This window comes from Typopeltis vanoorti, chromosome 13 (genome assembly GCF_054136105.1).
Source record: "Typopeltis vanoorti isolate ZY-2024b chromosome 13, IOZ_Tvanoo_1.0, whole genome shotgun sequence".
NCBI classification, from domain to species: domain Eukaryota; kingdom Metazoa; phylum Arthropoda; class Arachnida; order Uropygi; family Thelyphonidae; genus Typopeltis; species Typopeltis vanoorti.
In genome coordinates this window covers 65,805,572-65,826,281 of record NC_143561.1, presented here as the reverse complement: position 1 = coordinate 65,826,281, position 20,710 = coordinate 65,805,572, and the positions used below count along the sequence as shown (strand labels likewise).

At 36.0% G+C, this 20,710-nt stretch overlaps 1 protein-coding gene across 1 annotated transcript in view; it reads left to right on the top strand.

The window, feature by feature from the left end:
• The window catches only part of Vha16-1 (Vacuolar H[+] ATPase 16kD subunit 1), a 54,528-nt gene extending 34,528 nt beyond the window's left edge, over positions 1-20,000 (top strand). Inside the window, exons 2-3 of the mRNA XM_090402483.1 lie at positions 338-530; positions 17,459-20,000. Of these exons, the coding sequence (XP_090258609.1) occupies positions 338-530; positions 17,459-17,666 (401 nt within the window). The 3' untranslated portion in view covers positions 17,667-20,000. The remainder of the gene's footprint in view (positions 1-337; positions 531-17,458) is intronic.
• The last annotated feature ends 710 nt before the right edge of the window (positions 20,001-20,710 follow it).

The following is a 20,710-nucleotide window of genomic DNA, read 5'->3' as shown; positions in this document are numbered from 1 at the left end:
GTGTAGGACAGGGCCTGCATGCACATGTTCATAGTATATTGTGTTCCCTGATGGCAATTTGACTTTGCAAAATATTGAAAGTATTAAATTTATTTTACTTAATATATTAGTCTATATTGTAATTTCTGAATCTAAAATGTAACAATGATATATGGGCATATAATCTTGTATTTATTGCCCTTTTTATATAAAATTCTTTCAGAATTTTGTATAAATGATGGTAATGTTGAAATCCATTTTGTACACTAAATCCTGACTTGCAATAAAATGTATGCATGATAAAATGACCATCCTATACATTTTGAGAAATGATTAATTTGCGATTTTTATTTCTTAGCACTGGGTGCAGCTTATGGGACAGCTAAATCTGGAACAGGTATTGCAGCTATGTCTGTGATGAGGCCTGAACTTATTATGAAATCTATTATTCCTGTTGTAATGGCAGGTATCATTGCCATTTATGGATTAGTTGTTGCAGTATTGATTGCTAATAACATCAAGTCACCAACAGAGGGTTATAAACTATACATGTAAGTTTTGTTTCACAGAAGTTAATTTTGCATTATATATTACAGAATCGGTATTCAGAAGTGATATTTTAATCCTTAACTAGTGCATCTAAAAATATACCGGAACTTTTTGCTAGCTTGTTGTACGGTTTGGTATACTCTAGATGCATTTATTATTTTGAAATATAACACACTTTGTGTATTTACTTGATCATTAAAATAGTAATTATCTTATTTATAATGAAATACTAAAAGCAGGAGATTATGACATTGCTTCCAACAAATTATATTATAGTGGATGTGTATATGAAATACTGTTTTCCAGTACTTTTAGAAACTGTATTTCATATACACATCCATATAAATATTAACTCAAAGAAAAATATAGGTTCTGGTAATGAAGCAGCAGTCTTTGCAAACAAAGAATGCAGGTATCAGATTTTTATTCATTCATTCATTTCCTGTCAGATTCTGATCTTATCCCCTCCAAACATATCTCCTATCACATAATATATGAACAATGAAGGGAAATTGGTATAAATGGTACTGCACTGCACCTCATTCTTTGCATGGTGCAAGCGTAAATGGGTAGATTGCATAACATGCTGCAGTTATGTTTGAGAGATTTCAGAGGCACTCAGATTTTCAACAAAAAATGAAAACATGGTAAGAGTAGTTGAAAATGCTACTAAGTGAGCAGAAATATCTGGGATATTTGTAGGTGGACAAAGCATGTAAGATGTCATAACAGTAGGAGCTTTGTAGATGAACTGAGACCAGCCCTTGATAACAGTGAAAAGCCAAGCACCTAAAATGATTATAATGATGCTGTGTCCATAAAAGTTGAAGCCAGCTTCTTGAAAGAGTTGAAATACATTTTTTTTTGAGTGATGAGTCTTGTTTCTCAGTTTTCATCTGATTGATCTGGTAACTTACACCAGTTCTTGCAACAGAACTGTCATTCCATAGTGCCATTTCACTTTATTCCATCTCACCATATTGGTGAAAGTGTACAAGTATAGTGATACTTTTTATGTAAAGCTTAAAGGGCATGTTACCTTGGCAGCAAATTTTATTAAAAGGAAAGATAATAAATATAATTTATTTTATACCATGTAGGTAAATACTGTTTCATTGAAGCTATAAAGCTTAGAAAAAATGTTTTTAATAGTCTTCTAGAGATGTTTTTAAATATGTAATGATAAGCATATTCTGACATAATATAATGGAGTTCTGTATCAAAGAGATTTCCACTTTTTAATCAGATGGTAACTTTCTTTAAAAATTTAGCTGTGTAAAAACTTGGCTTGAAGATATTGTAACACAGATACTGAAGATGTTGAAGGTTTATTTTTCACTTGGTTAGACTATAATAAATTTAGTTTAATCCTTTATCCAAGTGTGAGCAAACAAAGTTTGCACCTGAAAGTATCTTCAGGACTGGGGTAAGGTGGTACAACACCGGGAAACTCGTTGCAAAGGTGGAGCAAGCTAACATCACTCCTATCTCAGTATCTCACATAATGCAAAACATATCTTCTTGTGGATATGTATAATGTTATGCAATAAGGGAAGGGCCACTGCCTAAACTAGCTTCGACCTTTATTTACCAATGTTTTGCATTGTGTGAGATACTGAGATAGGAGTGATGTTAGCTTGCTCCACCTTTGCAACGAGTTGCCCGGTGTTGTACCACATTACCCCAGTCCTGAAGATACTTTCAGGTGCAAAGACTTTGTTTGCTCACACTTGGATAAAGGATTAAACTAAATTTATTATAGTCTAACCAAGTGAAAAATACACTTTCAACATCTTTCTCTAAATCCAGAGTAATTTAATAAAAAAAGGTGGCACACTGTTTGGCAACTCCTATAGGTAGAGATGACCTTCCTAATGCTTCTGCCTGGTATCTCCACTTGGGTCTGGCTCCCACTGAAGAGACCTCAATAAAGGTCGAAACTAGTCTGGGTAGTGGCCCTTCCCTTAATGCATAACATTATACATATCCACAAGGAGATGTGTTTTGCATTATGTGAGATACTGAGATAGGAGTGATGTTAGCTTGCTCCACCTCAACGAGTTGCCCAGTGTTGTACTATCTTACCCCAGTCCTGAAGATACTTTCAGGTGCAAACTGTGTTTGCTCACACTTGGATAAAGGATTAAACTAAATTTATTATTAGATACTGAAGATGCTTGCGACATAGTTGACATATAAAGAATAATACAAGCTACTTGGTTGCAGAGGCCTGGGTTCACACACACTCTCTCTCTCTCTGTGTGTGTGTGCTTGGAAAGAAGTCAATGAACATCCCCATGGGCAAGGTGCATCATGCCATGTAACGAGTCACGTGCTTCTTGTTGGTATAAATTGGAGGAATATGATGCTCCCAAGTCAGTGCAACTGTGTACAGGTGAAATGGCTGTTAGAAGAGAACCGATGTAGTTTGAAAGAAGCATTATGATAGAATGTCATGTTGCATACCTATCTGTTCAGCAAATTGTTGACAAGTTGGACAATCCCAGATCAACACTCATTGATACCATACTGAAATGGTATCAGGTGCTACCTGCAGTAGATGACCCACCACACTCACTGAATGTGATCATAAGGTGTTACAAAGGATATGTAAAAACCGCTGTTTGTCGGCTGACGTGTTGAATGCAGAGTTCAAGTTCCAGGCATTGATTGGAACATGAATCTGCACAAAAACATTCAGAACTGAGGCTCACATGGGTTTCCATTAGTAGGATGACAATGCAAGCCCCACATTACCTAAACCAATGACATGCAGCATTGTCTTTAGTGTTCCGAAGAGCCATGTACAGTAGGATGTAGAAGCTTGGAAAGCTGTGTTATGGAACAGTGAATCATGTTACACCCTCTACCAAGCAGATGGATGGGTGTGGTTGATGCCTGGTAACATTTCTTAGCAGAGTACATATACCCAACTTTGAAATTTGGAGGTGGCAGTGTGATGATATAGTCCTGTGTTTCCTGGTTTTGCCTTTGACCTGTAGTGTGTCACAAAAATTGAGTTCTGAGAGTATCTGAACATTCTGGACAATGCAATGCTTCCTACTTTGTGGCATTTCTACAGCACTAATCATCGTCTCTTTCAGCAAGATAATGCACAGTGTGATAAGGCTGTTGATATAACTGCATGGTTTGTGGATATGAAAGTTACAGAAATTGACTGATCTCAAACTTTACTGAACATCTGTGAAATGAACTGAAGCATCGGGTGAGGTCAGGGGATGTCTGCCCCACAACAGTCCAAGACCTCATTACGTGCCTACAGGAAGAATGGTCCAAAATTCCCACTGATCGTTTGTGGAGTGCATGACCTGTAGGACTGGTGCAGTCATCACAGTGAAAGGAGATCCTACATCTTATTAAGATGGCTGCTATGGCCGTTCATTTCTCACATCAGTGGTGTCTGTTGACTTCTTTCCAATTATATTATATCATCATCATCAAATTCCTGACATGTACCCTCAAGGGGTGTACAGGATATGATAGTACTACATGAAAAATTTACATCATTACTAACTTCCTATCTACAGTTTTCCTCCAAATCAGTCTGTTACTTGTCAAGACTCCAATATTATCATTATCAGATCTTATATTTCTGTCGTCTAAGGCACATTGTACCATATCAATCCACCTATATCTTGGTCTTCCTCTGGGTCATTTTCCTGGCAGAGAACACTTGTTTTACTAATCTTTCCTCACCCATTCTGTTTAAGTGACCATACCACCTGAGATTAGCTCTGCTAACGCATTCCTGGATGCCGACAATGTCAAGTTCTTTCCTAATATACTCATTTTTAATATGATATTGCCATTGATGCCATCTGTTCACACCTCTAATCTTTCTCAGGATTCTCATATCTGCAGTCACTAGTCTTTGGTCATGTGTTTTACTTCTGACCCAGCTCTCAGATCCATAAATTAAAATTGATTCAAACACTGTCTTGTATACAGCTAATTTAGTGTTCCGACTAATTTCTCTCTTATTCCATATGAATTTATTCAATTGACTTCCTACCATACCAGCTTTGTTGATTCTGTTGTTTATTTCTATATTTAATTTACCATCTTTACTAAAAATTGTGCCAAAGTAGCTGAAATGTTTTAATTGTTCCACAGGTTCCCCATTCACAACACAGCTGACATTTTCAACAATTCTACCTATTTTCATTGTCTTTGTCTTTTTAATGCTGACCTTTATCCCATATCTATTACAACAGTTATTCAATTTAGTTGGGGAATCTTGCAAACTTGTAGCGGATTTATTTAGAAGTATAACATCGTCCTCATAAAAAGAGCTGATATTAACATCTCCAATTCTGATATCATGTTTAATACCACTTTCCTTCATAATGTGATCCATATAGATAATGAATAACAGAGGGGATAATGTACATCCTTGTCTCACACCAGATTTAACATTAAACCATCTTCCTGTTCTTATTTCAATTCTAACTGCTGACTTACAACTCAAATAAAGACTAAGTATTGCTTGATATAATGCCCCATTGACACCATATAACCATAGCGTTTACCTTCTCATATGCCTTTTCCAGATCGACAAAACTTAAATACAGATCTTTGTTATATTCCCATGCTTTCTCAACTATTTGTCGTAAAGTGAAGATCTGATCCTGACAGCCTATAATTGGCCTGAATCCAGCTTGTCTTCACCAAGCTTTTCTTCCACAATTCTTCTCAACCGTTTCTCAAGTATACTTGCATAGATCTCGCCAGGAACACTCAGTAGGGAAATACCTCTGTAATTCTCACATTCAGTTTTATTTCCCTTTTTATATATGGGTACTATTAGAGCTCTTCTCCAATTATCGGGAATTCGTCCCTCTGTCCAGGCTTTCTGAACTATGCAGTGCAGACACTATAAGACTTTTATACCACCATACTTCAGCATTTGTGGTCGAATATCATCCACTCCTGCTGCCTTTCCACATTTCAAGCCTTTGATGGCTTTTTCTACTTCAAGTATGGATATGTATTCCTCACTGTATGCCTGTTGAGTGTTTTTTACCACTGTGCTATCCCTGCTTGTTTCATTTAGCAATTTTTCGAAGTAATTACTCCATACTTCAAGGATATCTTTTTCTCCTGTTTTTATGTCACCTTTATCATCTCTAACTCCTTTTACAGCACTCTTTCCTCCATTTCTAACTTCTTCAACAACCTCCAGAATATCTTACCACCTTGATATTTATTTTCTATGTTCTTACCAAAGTCCTCCCATGACTTACCACCTTGATATTTATTTTCTATGTTCTTACCAAAGTCCTCCCATGACTTTTGTTTAGCTAGTTTTACACAGGGTTTCGCGTTCTTACATTTGTCTCTGTATTCTCTAAGAGCAAAAGCTGACTTATTTGCCAGGAACTTTTGATATATCAAGACTAAATAGTGATCGCTTCCAATTTCAAATTCTCTGTACACTCTGGTGTCCTGCATCAGGGAGAAAACATCACTATCAACAATAACATAGTCAATGAGACTTTTCTTATTCCTTGCCTCTTCTCTCCATGTGAATTTGTGCACATTTTTATGTTGGAACACGGTGTTAGTAATAACCAGTCCATGTTCTGAGCAGAAATCCAACAGGTATTTGCCATTATTATTAGCTTTGTTCTTTTCTCCAAATTTTCCCAAAATATTTTTGTATGTCTGACAATCATTTCCTACTCTGCTATTTAGATCCCCAACAAGGACCAACTTTTCCTTTTTCATTGTGACAGTTGCTTTTTCTAAAGCATCAAAAAATTCCTCCACTTCTACCTTAGTAGAACCTTCTGTGGGACATAGGCACAAATAAGTCTCATTGTCAAATTCTCCATTCTGATATTTGCCCACATCACTCTACTTGAGACTGCTTGCCATTCAAGAAGATTAGCCTCGTATTTTGTGTTGAATTCTATGACTACTCCTTCTTTTCCTTGATTGTCATTTCCTGAATATATAATTTTGTATTTATTGCTCAAAAAGATCTCACCAGTTTTTGTCTTTTTTTTGTTTCAGTCACCCCTATTATGTCGATCTGGTACTTATCTAATTCCTCAGCTAGCTCCATTTGTTTGCCATTCAGGCTTCTTATGTTGATAGTACCGATCTTTAACTCTGTGATGTTGAGTTGGGGTGTGCTTTCAGATTTGCTACTGTAGCTGTCTTTTCGCTGTTCACCCTGGTTCCTTGGCGAAAACAACGGAGGCCTTGTTTAACCGGGCAACACCCCAGCCGGCATGAAATTATGCCATCTTGTACCATCGTTTTCTATATTGGTTTAAGCCAATAAGAATACAATTTGGTCTGCTAAATCCCAAATTGTCAGCCCATCCTTGTTCGTTCAGTATCCAGGTAGATACCCAACAGGGTCCCACCACGAGAAGGTGAGGATTGGACATTAGGTCAGAAGCCCTCGTCGGTTCTCTGCATTCCTTTAAAGGCTATGTGGAAGTCTCCTCACAGTTATACAGCTTTGACCCTTAAGCCCCCCCCCCCCCCCCCACCACCATTTATAGAACTTAATTTGAAACTTTTCAGGCAAGGCAAATGGAGATAGGATTTTTATCCCAAACTTGGATTTTTTTTTCAAATTAATCTGTAAAGCAGATTAACTGTGGTTGCTTCTGTGATAAATGTAAACATTTATCTAACTTTGGGATTAACAAAGAATAGTGTGTGGGCTTGACCTAGCCTCTTACTTATAATTGTATGGCCTGATAACTAAGCATGTTCTTAGATGAACTTTATTATCTGAGATCTTTAGGGAGTCTGACTAACTGAGATAGGATATCACCCACACCAGTACTTTCTTTTAAACTCTTTCACACTGGATATACTGACTACTACTTCAGCAGGCAAACTGTCCTACTCACTCATGGTTCTGTGACAGAGAAAAATCTTGCTCTCACCTCTTTCTTAACAGCACACAAATTTAACTTCCACAGAAGTTAAATTTGTCCCCCTTATCCTCTTCACTTTCCATATAATGAAGTATTTCATTAACCAATATCGTATGATACTCATGCAGTTTATAAACTTGTCATATCATACTGCTTTCTCCTGTCTTCTGGTGTCTGCAGTTTACATACGCTCAATCTGGTTTCTCATAATCTACATTCTGTAATCCTGATATCTTTGTTACTCTTCTTTGTACCCATTTCACAGCTCCTTTATCCTCTTGGAAACCAGGAGACCAAATCTGCGCACAGTAGTCCAGATGCAGTCGTATCAAGGCCTGGTAAAATGACATCCTTATGTATATTAATTGTTTCAACATCACAACTATCCTCTGAGTTGCAGTTTCTGTTGTGTGACCTTGAATATCAATTTCTTATCGACCATAACTCCAAGATCTCTTGCCTCAGCACTTTCTCCATGCATAATTGCTATTGACAACTATTTACCCACCCTTTCAGCCTATTCATATCACCTTGCAAATGCTGTTTATCTATAGTATCCCTGATTGCCCTGTTTATCTTTATATCAGCAGACAGTTCAACAATGGTCCAAGGAATGATTCTTGGAGCACACCAGTTGTCTCCTTAAATCTTTGAAATTCATATTCGCATATACTGCTTTCTCTGTCCAAGTTTATGCAACAGCTTTTCATGTGGTTATCAAATGCCTTAACAAAATCCATCAGTATCATAGTGCATCCATTTCCTTTATCCAACTCAGCCATATCATTATTATAAAATAAGAGGAAATTGCTTGGATATGAACTCCCTTTGTGTGTTTCTTTGCAAAGTATAGCTTGTTTGTCAACCTATTTCTGTATGAGAGTTCTTACCGACTTAAAATCTTCAGTCACTCCAGAGATGGTACATAATCTGTAACTATTGACATTTATAGGTCAATAGGCACATGTTGAATTGGAATTCAGCATCACAACATGGTAATGCCGATCCATTGCTTTTTTTTTGAACCTGACAGAGCTTTCATTAGGGCCAAACTTTTATGGCAATTCGGGGTAGTTTAGTTGATTTCCAGTGCTCAACGCTTGCAGTATCAGCACTGCCCTTCTTACTGTGTGCTTTCTTAAATTTTATTTCATGTCTGGTTTTCCATCACGATAACCAACCATCTGTAGCTTTAAAGCTCACATGGCCCATCTTTTTAGTTAATTCTTCAAATTTGGTTTTTAACATTTGACCATTTTACGCTTGTCCAGTTATAATAGAGAACCATTGATTGAGAGCCTTCTCAATGTCTGGATCCTTACCTTCTCGCTTCTGATTTTTGGATTTTTCCTGTTGTCCATTGTGCGATGCTCATTCTTCTCAAAATTTGTCCTGCTGGGCTAACAAACGTGCAATTCTAGATTTTGGAACACAAGTTATCCTTACTAGTTGACGATGACTGATGTTAGATGGTTGGCTTTTTATTTTGTCAATTAAGGTGATTTTATCTGCTAACGTTAATCTTTCCTTAATATCTTGATGGACCTTATAAAAACCAAAAAAAAAAAAAAAAAAATTAAATTGCACACTGTTTTGTTACACTTTTTACTAAAAAATTAACACACACCTGTTTTCATCAAAAGTACTACCTAGCAGTCACTGTAAGTAGAATCATTACACTGTCAAAATACACGCATCCTCTCTACTCTGTATCCTGGTGCTGACTGACAAACTTGCTACATGTGTGCCATCTACAGACACTGTCCGGATAAACAGCAAGGTGGCTCAAAATAGCAAAACAACTCTGGATTATATTCTTGATTTGTTTCCATTCTTCAATATTTGCCCCTAATTAATAGCTGCCCTGATTCACTGGAATCTACTGTATTCCATTTGCCCATGAACCATGTTTAGCATTTTACTTTAAATTCAAGTGTAAAGAAAAACTATGAAATTAGTTCAACAACCTTCCATTAAGAACACAACTCTGGGAGTGGGTAATCAATAACACCAGGCTAACTGAAAACACAATCATCGAGAAACAAGCAGGTTTTAGGAAAGGTAAGGGCACCAGAGATCAAATCCTTTGCTTTAGACAGATCATAGAAAAATATAAACAATTCAGACTCCCTCTGGTAATGTGTTTCTTAGACTACTCTAAAGCTTTTGACTGTGTTGAGCATGTGAAACTGGGAAGTAATGAAAAGAATGGGTTTTCTTCAACAAACTATCAGGTTGATAGCTGACATGTATAGGGAGCAAGAAGACATAGTAAGAACAGCTGTTGGATTGACTGACTAGTTTCAAGTTGGAAAAGGAGTTAGGCAAGGATGTTTACTTTCTCCTCCTTTGTTTAGTATATATGTGGAGGACATCATGCGTGAAGCATTGGATGAGCTCAGGACAGGAATTAGGATAGGAGGTAGATGATCAGTAATCTGAGGTACACTGATGATACAGTACTCCTTTGTAATGACATGGAAGAACTAGGACTAATTCTTGACAAAGTTAACAAGATCAGTAATAACAGAGGACTTCATCAATCCTAGCAAGACAAAGATTATGGTTCTCAAAGGAAATACAAGCAGAGAAGCTCTTGAGAAACTCTGAGTACCTGAGATCCATTATTAATGTGACGAATTGCTGTTCAGAACACGTTAGAAACAGATTAGAAATGGCTAAAACAATAGTCGGAGACCTGTCTAAAATCTGGAAGGATGGATCTATCTCCATGGGAACAAAGTTGAGGATTTTGGACGTAGTTGTTTTTCCAGCAGTGACTTATGGATGTGAGACTTGGAACCTAAAGAAGTCAGATAAGAAACATATTTTGAGATGTGGTATTACAGAATGCTGTTGAGGATATCATATACTGAAAGGCGTACAAATGAATGGATGTTATAAAAGATCAGTAGACCTAAGACTCCTTAAGGATGTTGACAGAAGAAAGTTAAAATATTTTGGACACATATAAAAGATGGAGGGGGTGGGGGAGACTTCTCAGAACAGTAATAGAAGTAAAGTTCCTGGAAAAAGAGGAAGGGGTAGACCATCGATGAGATGGATGGTGTGTGTGTGTAGTGACTGATCTTCAGAGAGTTGAGGCTGCCAGAAAAGCAAACAACAGGACTACATGGCGAGGCCTGGTGTGGTTCATCATGGTGCATCAGAGTGACCGTACGACATCTGTAGATGCCCAGTGAACATAGAGACAGCAGCAGCCTCCACACACAAGATATCTCCAAAACACTATAACACAACAGTGTCATGGTGGGCAAGTGGTTCGGAGGAAGAGAGGAATTTGTTGTGTTTCTTGAAGACCCAAGGTTGGTATTCATTGGGGAAGACTATTCCAAAGAGCAGAGGTGTAGAGAATGAAGGAAGATAAGAAGCTGGTTTAGTAAATTTGGAGTTGAACTCTATGTAGTGTTGACCAACAGCTGTTCATGTTTGTACATGATTAGAGGAAAGTGGAAGAATAGTAGTGGCCAGTTTATTGGATCAGTGCTAATGGAAATACCTATAGAAAAGACATAATATGAGAACAGAACAATAGGGGGTCACTGAGATGATGTTGAATGAATTGCTCTCTTCAGAATGCATTGCACGATAATTTTGAATAATTACTTTGAATCATGGATTGTCAGCCAGGATGGCAAGTTGACAATATTTCAGCTTTGCAGCAATTAGATTATGAATTTGAATATCTCTGTAGTGCTGGCTTGTCCAAGTTTTTAGGTGCCAGTGATTTTTATTACTTGCACTCGATCATGTTACTCATCCAATAGCCTTAATTGCTTTGACCAACATTCCAACCATGCTAGATACTACTGTGTTCTTTCTCTTTTGCAACATTTGGAAATAATGAGATTTGGAACTTTGTTTTTGGATGCAAGGAACCTTTATATAGGGGTGCTTAAGGGTCAAAGCTGTATAACTGAGAGGAGACCTCCACATAGCCTTTAAAGGAATGCGGAGAACCGACCAGGGCTTCTGACCTAATATCCAATCCTCACCTTCTCGTGGTGCACCCTGTGGGGTATCTACTTTGATACTGAACAAACGAGGATGGGCTGGCAATTTGGGATTTAGCCGACCAAATTGTATTCTTATTGGTTAAACCAAAATAAAAAATGATCGTACAACATGACAAAATTTCATGCCGGCTAGGGCGTCGCCCTGTTAAACAAGGCCCCCGTTGTTTTTGCCAGGGAACCAGGGCGAACAGCAAAAAGTCAGCTACTGGAACAAATCTGAAAACAAACCCCAACTCAACATCACCAGAGTTAAAGATCGGTACTATCAACGTAAGAAGCCTGAATGACAAAGAAATGGAGCTAGCTGAGGAATTAGATAAGTACCAGATCGACATAATAGGGGTGACTGAAACAAAAAAAGACCAAAACTGGTGAGATCTTTCTGAGCAATAAATACAAAATGTTATATTCAGGCAATGACAATCAAAGAAAAGAAGGAGTAGCCATAGAATTCAACACAAAATACGAGGCTAATCTTCTTGAATGGGAAGCAGTCTCAAGTAGAGTGATGTAGGCAAATATCAGAATGGGGAATTTGACAATGAGACTTATTTGTGCCTATGTCCCACAGAAGGTTCTACTAAGGTAGAAGTGGAGGAATTTTTTGATGCTTTAGAAAAAGCAACTGTCACAATGAAAAAGGAAAAGCTGGTCCTTGTTGGGGATCTAAATAGCAGAGTAGGAAATGATTGTCAGACATCCAAAAATATTTTGGGAAAATTTGGAGAAAAGAACAAAGCTAATAATAATGGCAAATACCTGTTGGATTTCTGCTCAGAACATGGACTGGTTATTACTAACACCATGTTCCAACATAAAAATGTGCACAAATTCACATGGAGAGAAGAGGCAAGGAATAAGAAAAGTCTCATTGACTATGTTATAGTTGATAGTGATGTTTTCTCCCTGATGCAGGACACCAGAGGATTTGAAATTGGAAGTGATCACTATTTAGTCTTGAGCAGGATAAAATTGAATTTCATATTGAAACATGTAAGAAAGTTTTAAAGCGAATAAAAGTTGAGCAGTTCTCAGATGTGAACTGTAAACTAAAATACAGAAAGATTATTGAAAAGAAAATGAAAGAGTCTGAAAACAGGAATCAAACCTTGGAGATTCAGTGGCAAACTCTGAAGAAAACATTGATTGATTCTGCCAGAGAGGCGTGTGCAAGGATAAAAAAATCAGAACTCCCTGGTGGACGCAGGAAGTTAAAGAGGCAGTGAAGGAAAAGAAGAAAGCATATCAAAAGATCCTGGCAAATAAGTCAGCTTTTACTCTTACAGAATACAGAGACAAATGTAAGAAAGCGAAACAGTGTGTAAAACTAGCTAAACAAAAGTCATGGGAGGATTTTGGCAAGAATATAGAAAATAAATATCAAGAAGGTGGCAAAATATTCTGGAGGTTGTTGAAGAAGCTTAGGAATGGAGGAAAGTGTGCTGTAAAAGGAATTAGAGATGATAAAGGTGACATGAAAACAGGAGAAAAAGATATCCTTGAAGTATGGAGTAATTACTTTGAAAAACTGCTAAATGAAATAAGCAGTGATGACAGCACAGTGATAAAAAACACTGACCAGGCATGCAGTCAGGAATACATATCCATACTTGAAGTAGAAAAAGCCATCAAAGGCTTGAAATGTGGAAAGGCAGCAGGAGTAGATGATATTCAATCAGAAATGCTCAAGTATGGTGGTATAAAAGTCTTACAGTGGCTGCACTGCATAGTTCAGAAAGCCTGGACAGAGGGACGAATTTCCGATGATTGGAGTAGAGCTCTCATAGTACCCATATATAAAAAGGGAAATAAAACTGAATGTGAGAATTACAGAGGTAATTCCCTACTGAGTATTCCTGGCAAGATCTATGCAAGTATACTTGAGAAACGGTTGAGAAGAATTGTGGAAGAAAAGCTTGGTGAAGAACAAGCTGGATTCAGGCCAAATAGAGGCTGTCAGGATCAGATCTTCACTTTACCACAAATAGTCGAGAAAGCATGGGAATATAACAAAGATCTGTATTTAAGTTTTGTCGATTTGGAAAAGGCATATGACAAGGTGCCACGAGAGAAGCTATTATACGCTGCAGTTATATGGTGTCAATGGGGCATTATATCAAGCAATACTTAGTCTTTATTTGAGTTGTAAGTCAGCAGTTAGAATTGAAGAAGTACAGGAAGATGGTTTAATGTTAAATCTGGTGTGAGACAAGGATGTACATTATCCCCTCTGTTATTCATTATCTATATGGATCACATTATGAATGAATGTGGTATTAAACCTGATATCAAAATTGGAGATGTTAATGTCAGCACTTTGCTTTATGCGGATGATGTTATACTTCTAAATAAATCCGCTACAAGTCTGCAAGATTCTCTGACTAAATTGAATAGCTGTTGTAATAGATATGGTATGAAGGTCAGCAATAAAAAGACAAAGACAATGAAAATGTTGTACCATCATTTTTTATTTTGGTTTAACCAATAAGAATACAATTTGGTCGGCTAAATCCCAAATTGCCAGCCCATCCTCGTTCGTTCAGTATCAAAGTAGATACCCAACAGGGTGCACCACGAGAAGGTGAGGATTGGACATTAGATCAGAAGCCCTGGTCGGTTCTCCGCATTCCTTTAAAGGCTATGTGGAGGTCTCCTCTCAGTTATACAGCTTTGACCCTTAAGCACCCCAAAAAAGTGGAGGAAAATTGTAGATAGGAAGTTAGTAATGATGTAATTTTTTCATGTAGTACTGTCATATCCTGTACACCCCTTGAGGGTACATGGCAGGAATTTGATGATGATGATGATGATGAGACAATGAAAATAGGCAGAATCATTGAAAATGTCAATTGTGTTGTGAATGGAGAACCTGTGGAACAAGTAAAACATTTCAGCTACTTAGGCACGATTTTTAATGAAGATGGTAAATTAAATATAGAAATAGACAACAGAATCAGCAAAGCTGGTATGGTGGGAAGTCAATTGAATAAATTCATATGGAATAAGAGATAATTTAGTCGGAACACTAAATTAGCTGTATACAAGACAGTGTTCAAACCAGTTTTAACTTATGGATCTGAGAGCTGGGTCAGAAGTAAAACACTTGACCAAAGACTAGAGATCGCAGATATGAGAGTCCCGAGAAAGATTAGAGGCGTGAACACATGGCATCAATGGCAATATCATATTAAAAATGAGGATATTAGGAAAGAACTTGACATTGTCAGCATCCAGGAATGCATTAGCAGAGCTAATCTCAGGTGGTGTGGTCACTTAAATAGAATGGGAGAGGAAAGATTAGCAAAACAAGTGTTCTTTGCCAGGTTGGCAGGAAAACGACCTAGAGGAAGACCAAGATATAGGTGGATTGATATGGTACAAAGTGCCTTAGACGATAGAAATATAAGATCTGATAATGTTGGAGTCTTGACAAGTAACAGACTGATTTGGAGGAAAATTGTAGATAGGAAGTTAGTAATGATGTAATTTTTTCATGTAGTACTGTCATATCCTGTACACCCCTTGAGGATACATGTCGGGAATTTGATGATGATGATGATGGAACCTTTATAGGGCTATTTCAGCAGAACTAACATGTGGTGGGATTTATCCCACAGAAGTTTTTTTTTTTTTTTTTTTACCTTTTACAAGGTTTTTTCTCATACTGGTTTGTTTGTTTTGCAGGCACATTAACAGACATGTTATATTGATCTCATAGCCTTATTTTGTTTATAATTTTGATCATAATTCATAATTTGATCAATTTTTTTCATTGCTCATGTTATATGTTGTGAAAAATGAGATGACAAAATATTACTACTCCTCTTCCAAATTTAAAAAAAAAAAGTTACTTTTGAAATTAGCATAACAGCCTTTGAACAAGAAACTGTTACTTAATTGTTAAGTAATGGTTTAACTGTGTACATAGCATAAATCTGAAACAGAAAAACCTGCAACTAAAACCCAGTTTTAGTTGCAGGTTTTTCATCGAACCAATGGAATCTGTTCCAGACATTTGCTAAGAGGTTGCTTTACCACAGAGCATGACAGATTTTTGGTTATAACATTAAAACGTAATCGACGAACCATGGTATGTCAGCTTGCAGGTTTTTAATGATATGTTGCAAACAGTAAAATTTTACTAGATCATAGCCTATATAATGGGCCATATACAAGTACTTACACTGGTGTCCAAAACCTATGGACGTAAACATTATTTCTGAAGATTACGACAAACTCAGATGAATCGGCTTGTGGTAATTTGTATAACTCATGTTTTTGAGTAGAAAGTGGGTACACGTGAGGTCACCTGGTAGCATCAACAGGATGAAAGACTGCACTAAGTGAAATTATGTTTGAAGGAAGCTCTTTTCCTGAAGGAATAAAGTTGCAAACTTGGATGTCTTGTAATCTCTCGAAGATGTCTAGATGATTTCATGTGGGGAAGAATTATTGGAAAGTTTGAGGGTGACTGCAGAATTACTGATATTGCCAGAGAATTTGGAAGCTCGCATAGTGTTGTATCCTGGCTCTGGGCAGCATTTCGAACCAATGGAATCTGTTCCAGACATTTGCTAAGAGGTTGCTTTACCACAGAGCATGACAGATTTTTGGTTATAACATTAAAACGTAATCGACGAACCATGGTATGTCAGCTTGCAAGTCAGCTCCATTCAAGCACAGGTATGTGGGTATCTCTACAAACTGAGATGTCTATGACAAGTAGGCCTCTATGTAGTTACATCCTTTTATTCACAGCTCATCGTAGAGCACATTCTCAGTGTTGTATCCATAAAAATTGGACAAGATCCTTCGATCTAGGTGACACTTGATCTGTCATGAAAGTGGTACTGCTTACCATTGCGAGAATGTTCTTACAGGGAAGGCATTATGCTAAATGGGTACACTGAGCTACAAGTGCTGGAAAAAGGGACTATAACTGGTGAATAATATTGCAACTTCATGTTCGATTGTTCTATGGTGTTGTAGGCAAAGAAATCATTTTTATGGATGCAATGCCCCACCACATCATACATGAGCAATGAAGATACTTCTGGAGACAGAGGCGGAGTGGCCAGTATGCTCCCCAGATCTCAACCCCCATAGAACATGTTTGGGATGCATTGCTGCTTGAAATTTCCCTCCAGAAAACAAGGCCCCTGAAGGAGCAGTGGGCCAGTTTGCCTCAAGAACTTCTGAATCACTTGATGCTAAGCATGGTATGATTTGTGAGAGCTTCATCGCAGTTCATGGTGGACATGTTCCATACTGAAATGTCTCTCTGCATAGTTTTTTGTAAGCACTGTACATTAATTCCTTAACTATGTACTTAGGAAATTTATAACATCTTTTTTGTGTAATGTAACTTATTAGTATGCTGACAATAAATTTATGTCCACATTTGCCTGTAGTCATAAATTTTTTCATATACAGGTAAAAATGTAGTTCATCCTTAGCTTTTGGACACCAGTATACTTCCTTTTAAACAATAATAGTATTTTTCCTAATACAAGACAAATTAGCTTGAGAATGTGCACGTTTGGCATACATTAATACACTATCTCATGGCCTTAGTTTAGTTATCTTAAGGATAATTAAAATATCAAACATTGCACTGTATACTGCCATAATACAGTTTTGCAGTATTATTAGATTTGAACTACTGTTTGATTGCTAGTATCTATTATAACAAATAGCAAAAGACAGCTCATTAACTAAGAGATGTACTCAGAATCAAAAATTGCTAAAATGCATTCATTATATATAAATAATGTAACCTGTGGTCTTCCATAAAGAACAGGTTCAGTAGTTCTTACTTAACCTGCTCTTTCTTTGACTAGCATTTCAACTTATATAAAATTTCCTATTATATATTAAGTAATGATAAAATACCAGGCTTCATATGATGTGTTTAATACTCGTGTAAATAATAAATAACATACAAATATTGGTTTCGTTATTTTTATTTTCTAGGGGTTTCTTGCATCTTGGAGCAGGTTTAAGCGTTGGCCTGAGTGGGTTGGCTGCAGGATTTGCTATTGGCATAGTTGGAGATGCTGGAGTCAGAGGAACAGCACAACAACCAAGGCTGTTTGTGGGCATGATCTTGATTTTGATTTTTGCAGAAGTATTGGGTCTTTATGGACTTATTGTGGCCCTTATACTTACTACTAGAGCTTGAGTAGTACTAGCATTTTTGCTGCTACTGGATCACCTTTGTTTTACCTGTAAACACATGTGGTTTCCTGGAATATGTTTCTATTAAGTTTGAACGATGCAGAACTATATGATGATCTCAGTGGTGTGTTGTACCTTATTGGTCCTAGAATTTCTACATTGGCTATTTTTGCGGTGTACATATTTGAGATTTGTTTAGTGCAGCTATAGATTGAATCATTGTTACTCGTAGATATTTATTTGCTAAACATACTGTCAAAGCAGGTTTATACAATGTTTATTGTTATGCATAACCTTAAAAAATTTCAGCTAGAAAGTTATGCTTTTTATCAAGTAGCTATATTTCACATGAATTTTAGTTGGGATAGAGTTATTTATGGATGCTACTTAACAAATCATAGATTATTTTTCCTAAATGTTTTTGTTAAGCAAAGTAATTTTATTTATATGTAAGCATAACTGCAACAAATTGCTTTTAACTTATTTGTTTTTTATCAGCTGCATTATATATATTCAAATACAGAAGAGGCAGACCACTTAACATTATAACTGGACGTTTTAACAGGTTCAGAGAAACTGTTTTGAGGTAAATTATTACCCAAATCACAGTATACTTAAAATAGCATTGACTACATGACATTCCATCAAATATGCTAGTCACCATTAATCAATTGTGTTATAAAACCATTCCATGAGATTCAAAAGTAATGTTTTCTTAGTAAGCACTTTTTATGTAGTCTTTGCTCACACTGTGGAAATGTTTCGGAAGTGATGTATGCATGTGTGTTAACACTTTTGTGTAACATAAGTAGCTAATAAAATGTGCCATGTCCTTGTAATAACACTTTGTGCAGTTTGCAAGGATTTACTGTTGATTTTGTGTCTAAAAATTTCTCATTACTGTGCAAATATTACATGTATGTTAGAAAATTCAGTGGTCATTTTGGTGCATTTTTAAATGAGATAAATAAGCACCTTCATATCAGCAATAGTAATCATACTGAAATGGATGTATTAGAAAAAATAAATATCATTGACCGTAACCTGCTTAGCTGTATTATTGAAAGCCTTATAAAAATTGAAACGCGACAGAAGTAGTTTATTCAAGTGTAGGGAACCTGTATATATAAATAAAAATTATTTCTTCTTTCTTGTGTTAACTCAAAGCAGATATAATTTAGATTCTTCTTTACAAAACAGCAGCAACTAAAAAAACTTGTAAGCATTTTTTTTTATTCAACATATTCCTTATTTGTTGAATAGAAGTGCCTAAAAATATATATTTCCACATGTGGCAAACTTATTTTTTTCCATGACAGCATCTTCTAATTCAGAGGTCATAATTGCCAACTTCTTTGGTTGAATAGATAGATATTTCTTTTCTCCAATCCAACAGGCCATAGATTTGAATCTCACTGTGGTTATAGATGTTTGTAAAAGTTTTTGTATATGATTATGGTGGTATATGATTTTTGGTGCGTAGTATGAGACCATGGCTTGAAAATGTATACTCTTGTTTGGTCCTTAGAGCAGGGTTTCAATTATTTAATACTTAGCCTGTCTGCAACACTGATTCTTCTCTAGGTTATCAAACCTTATGGGTGGGAATGATTTTTTTAAAAAAAAATAAAATAAGTAAACCACAGGCAGTTCTATTAAATCAGATGTAATAGAACAAAGTATGTTAGGTGGGTAGCATGTCATATTCATCTTATCCTCTATAAGCTTTAACTTTTTTCTGACTTAATTTTGCTGCATTATCTTAGATGATAGAAATGTAATTTAATGTTCATTATAATGAGTGTCAATATTATACAAAGGTCACTGAATAATTGCTGCAGCTTTTTCATACTATGACTTAATTATAAAGGCATTTAAGACCTTTCGAGGAAAGAATATTTTTAGCATTTGTTAGAATAAAAGTAGCAGCTTTTTTTCATTTAATGTTTGTTTTTAATTCTAGAAAAAAAATCCTTATGATGGATGCTAATTTTTTTTAAATTGATTTTAATCTGCATTGTGCCTGTTCCAACGAAAGCAGTTTGCTAATGTGCATTTCTCTAGTCAGAGAAATACATAGTAGTTAAAATGCTGACAAATTTTAACCAAGTGCACACTGGCTATTATGATTAAGCTCCTTTTTTATTCATATGTTGCAAAAAGAAATCTGTACTTTTATGATTAATAATTTCTGATTGACCCTTTATAGTTTATATTTTTTATACATTGATTTATTGCCTAGAAATAAAAATATTGTTTGAATTTCCTTGTAAATTTAAATGTCGCAGGATAACCAGTTGTTAAAACAGGTTGATTATAAATAAACAATGTGACCTCATCGTGTTTCTTTTTCCTTTTTTTCCCTCCCCTCTAAATGTGGTGTCAAATTATCTGAGTTGTTATAAGTGAGCAGTAACTCATTCATTGTACAATCTATATTTAGTTATCAGTTTAAAATAATTTTGGTTATTGTATTGTAATTCAAAAAATCCCACATAATATTTTATTATGTTTATGTTAAGTATTGATCGGTTATTAAGAACAAGATGTTGAAGCTCAAAGATTATTGTAGTGTTTGTTCTGTTGAACACACTTTACAGTAATCTTGTAAATATCTATTTTTTTTTTTTTTTTTTTTCTGAACTGTTTATGATACTTCTGTGGATAGAGAACATATTGAAGAAATCAAATTTTGTATACAATTCTGACCAGTTTCATGCGTGTTATAGTACACTTCTTCAAATAAAATTACTGTAACTCAATTAATATCAAGCAAGAATAGCATCCAGTAGGAAGGAACGTTTGTAAATAGACCGATGTCGTATGTAAAATTCATGATATATTATGATATCCCATACAAAGTCCAGAATCTGCACATGTAGGTTTTTGAAGAAACAAAACCACACTTGATGTAAGATACATTTTTGGATGTCCTGACAATTATAATCAACATATGCCATTTCTATAGAGTATCTGATGATTTGTCTTATGTGAGGCTAGTCCCAATTTATTTTATTCTCCACATCTTTGATGTCTTCTGACATGCAT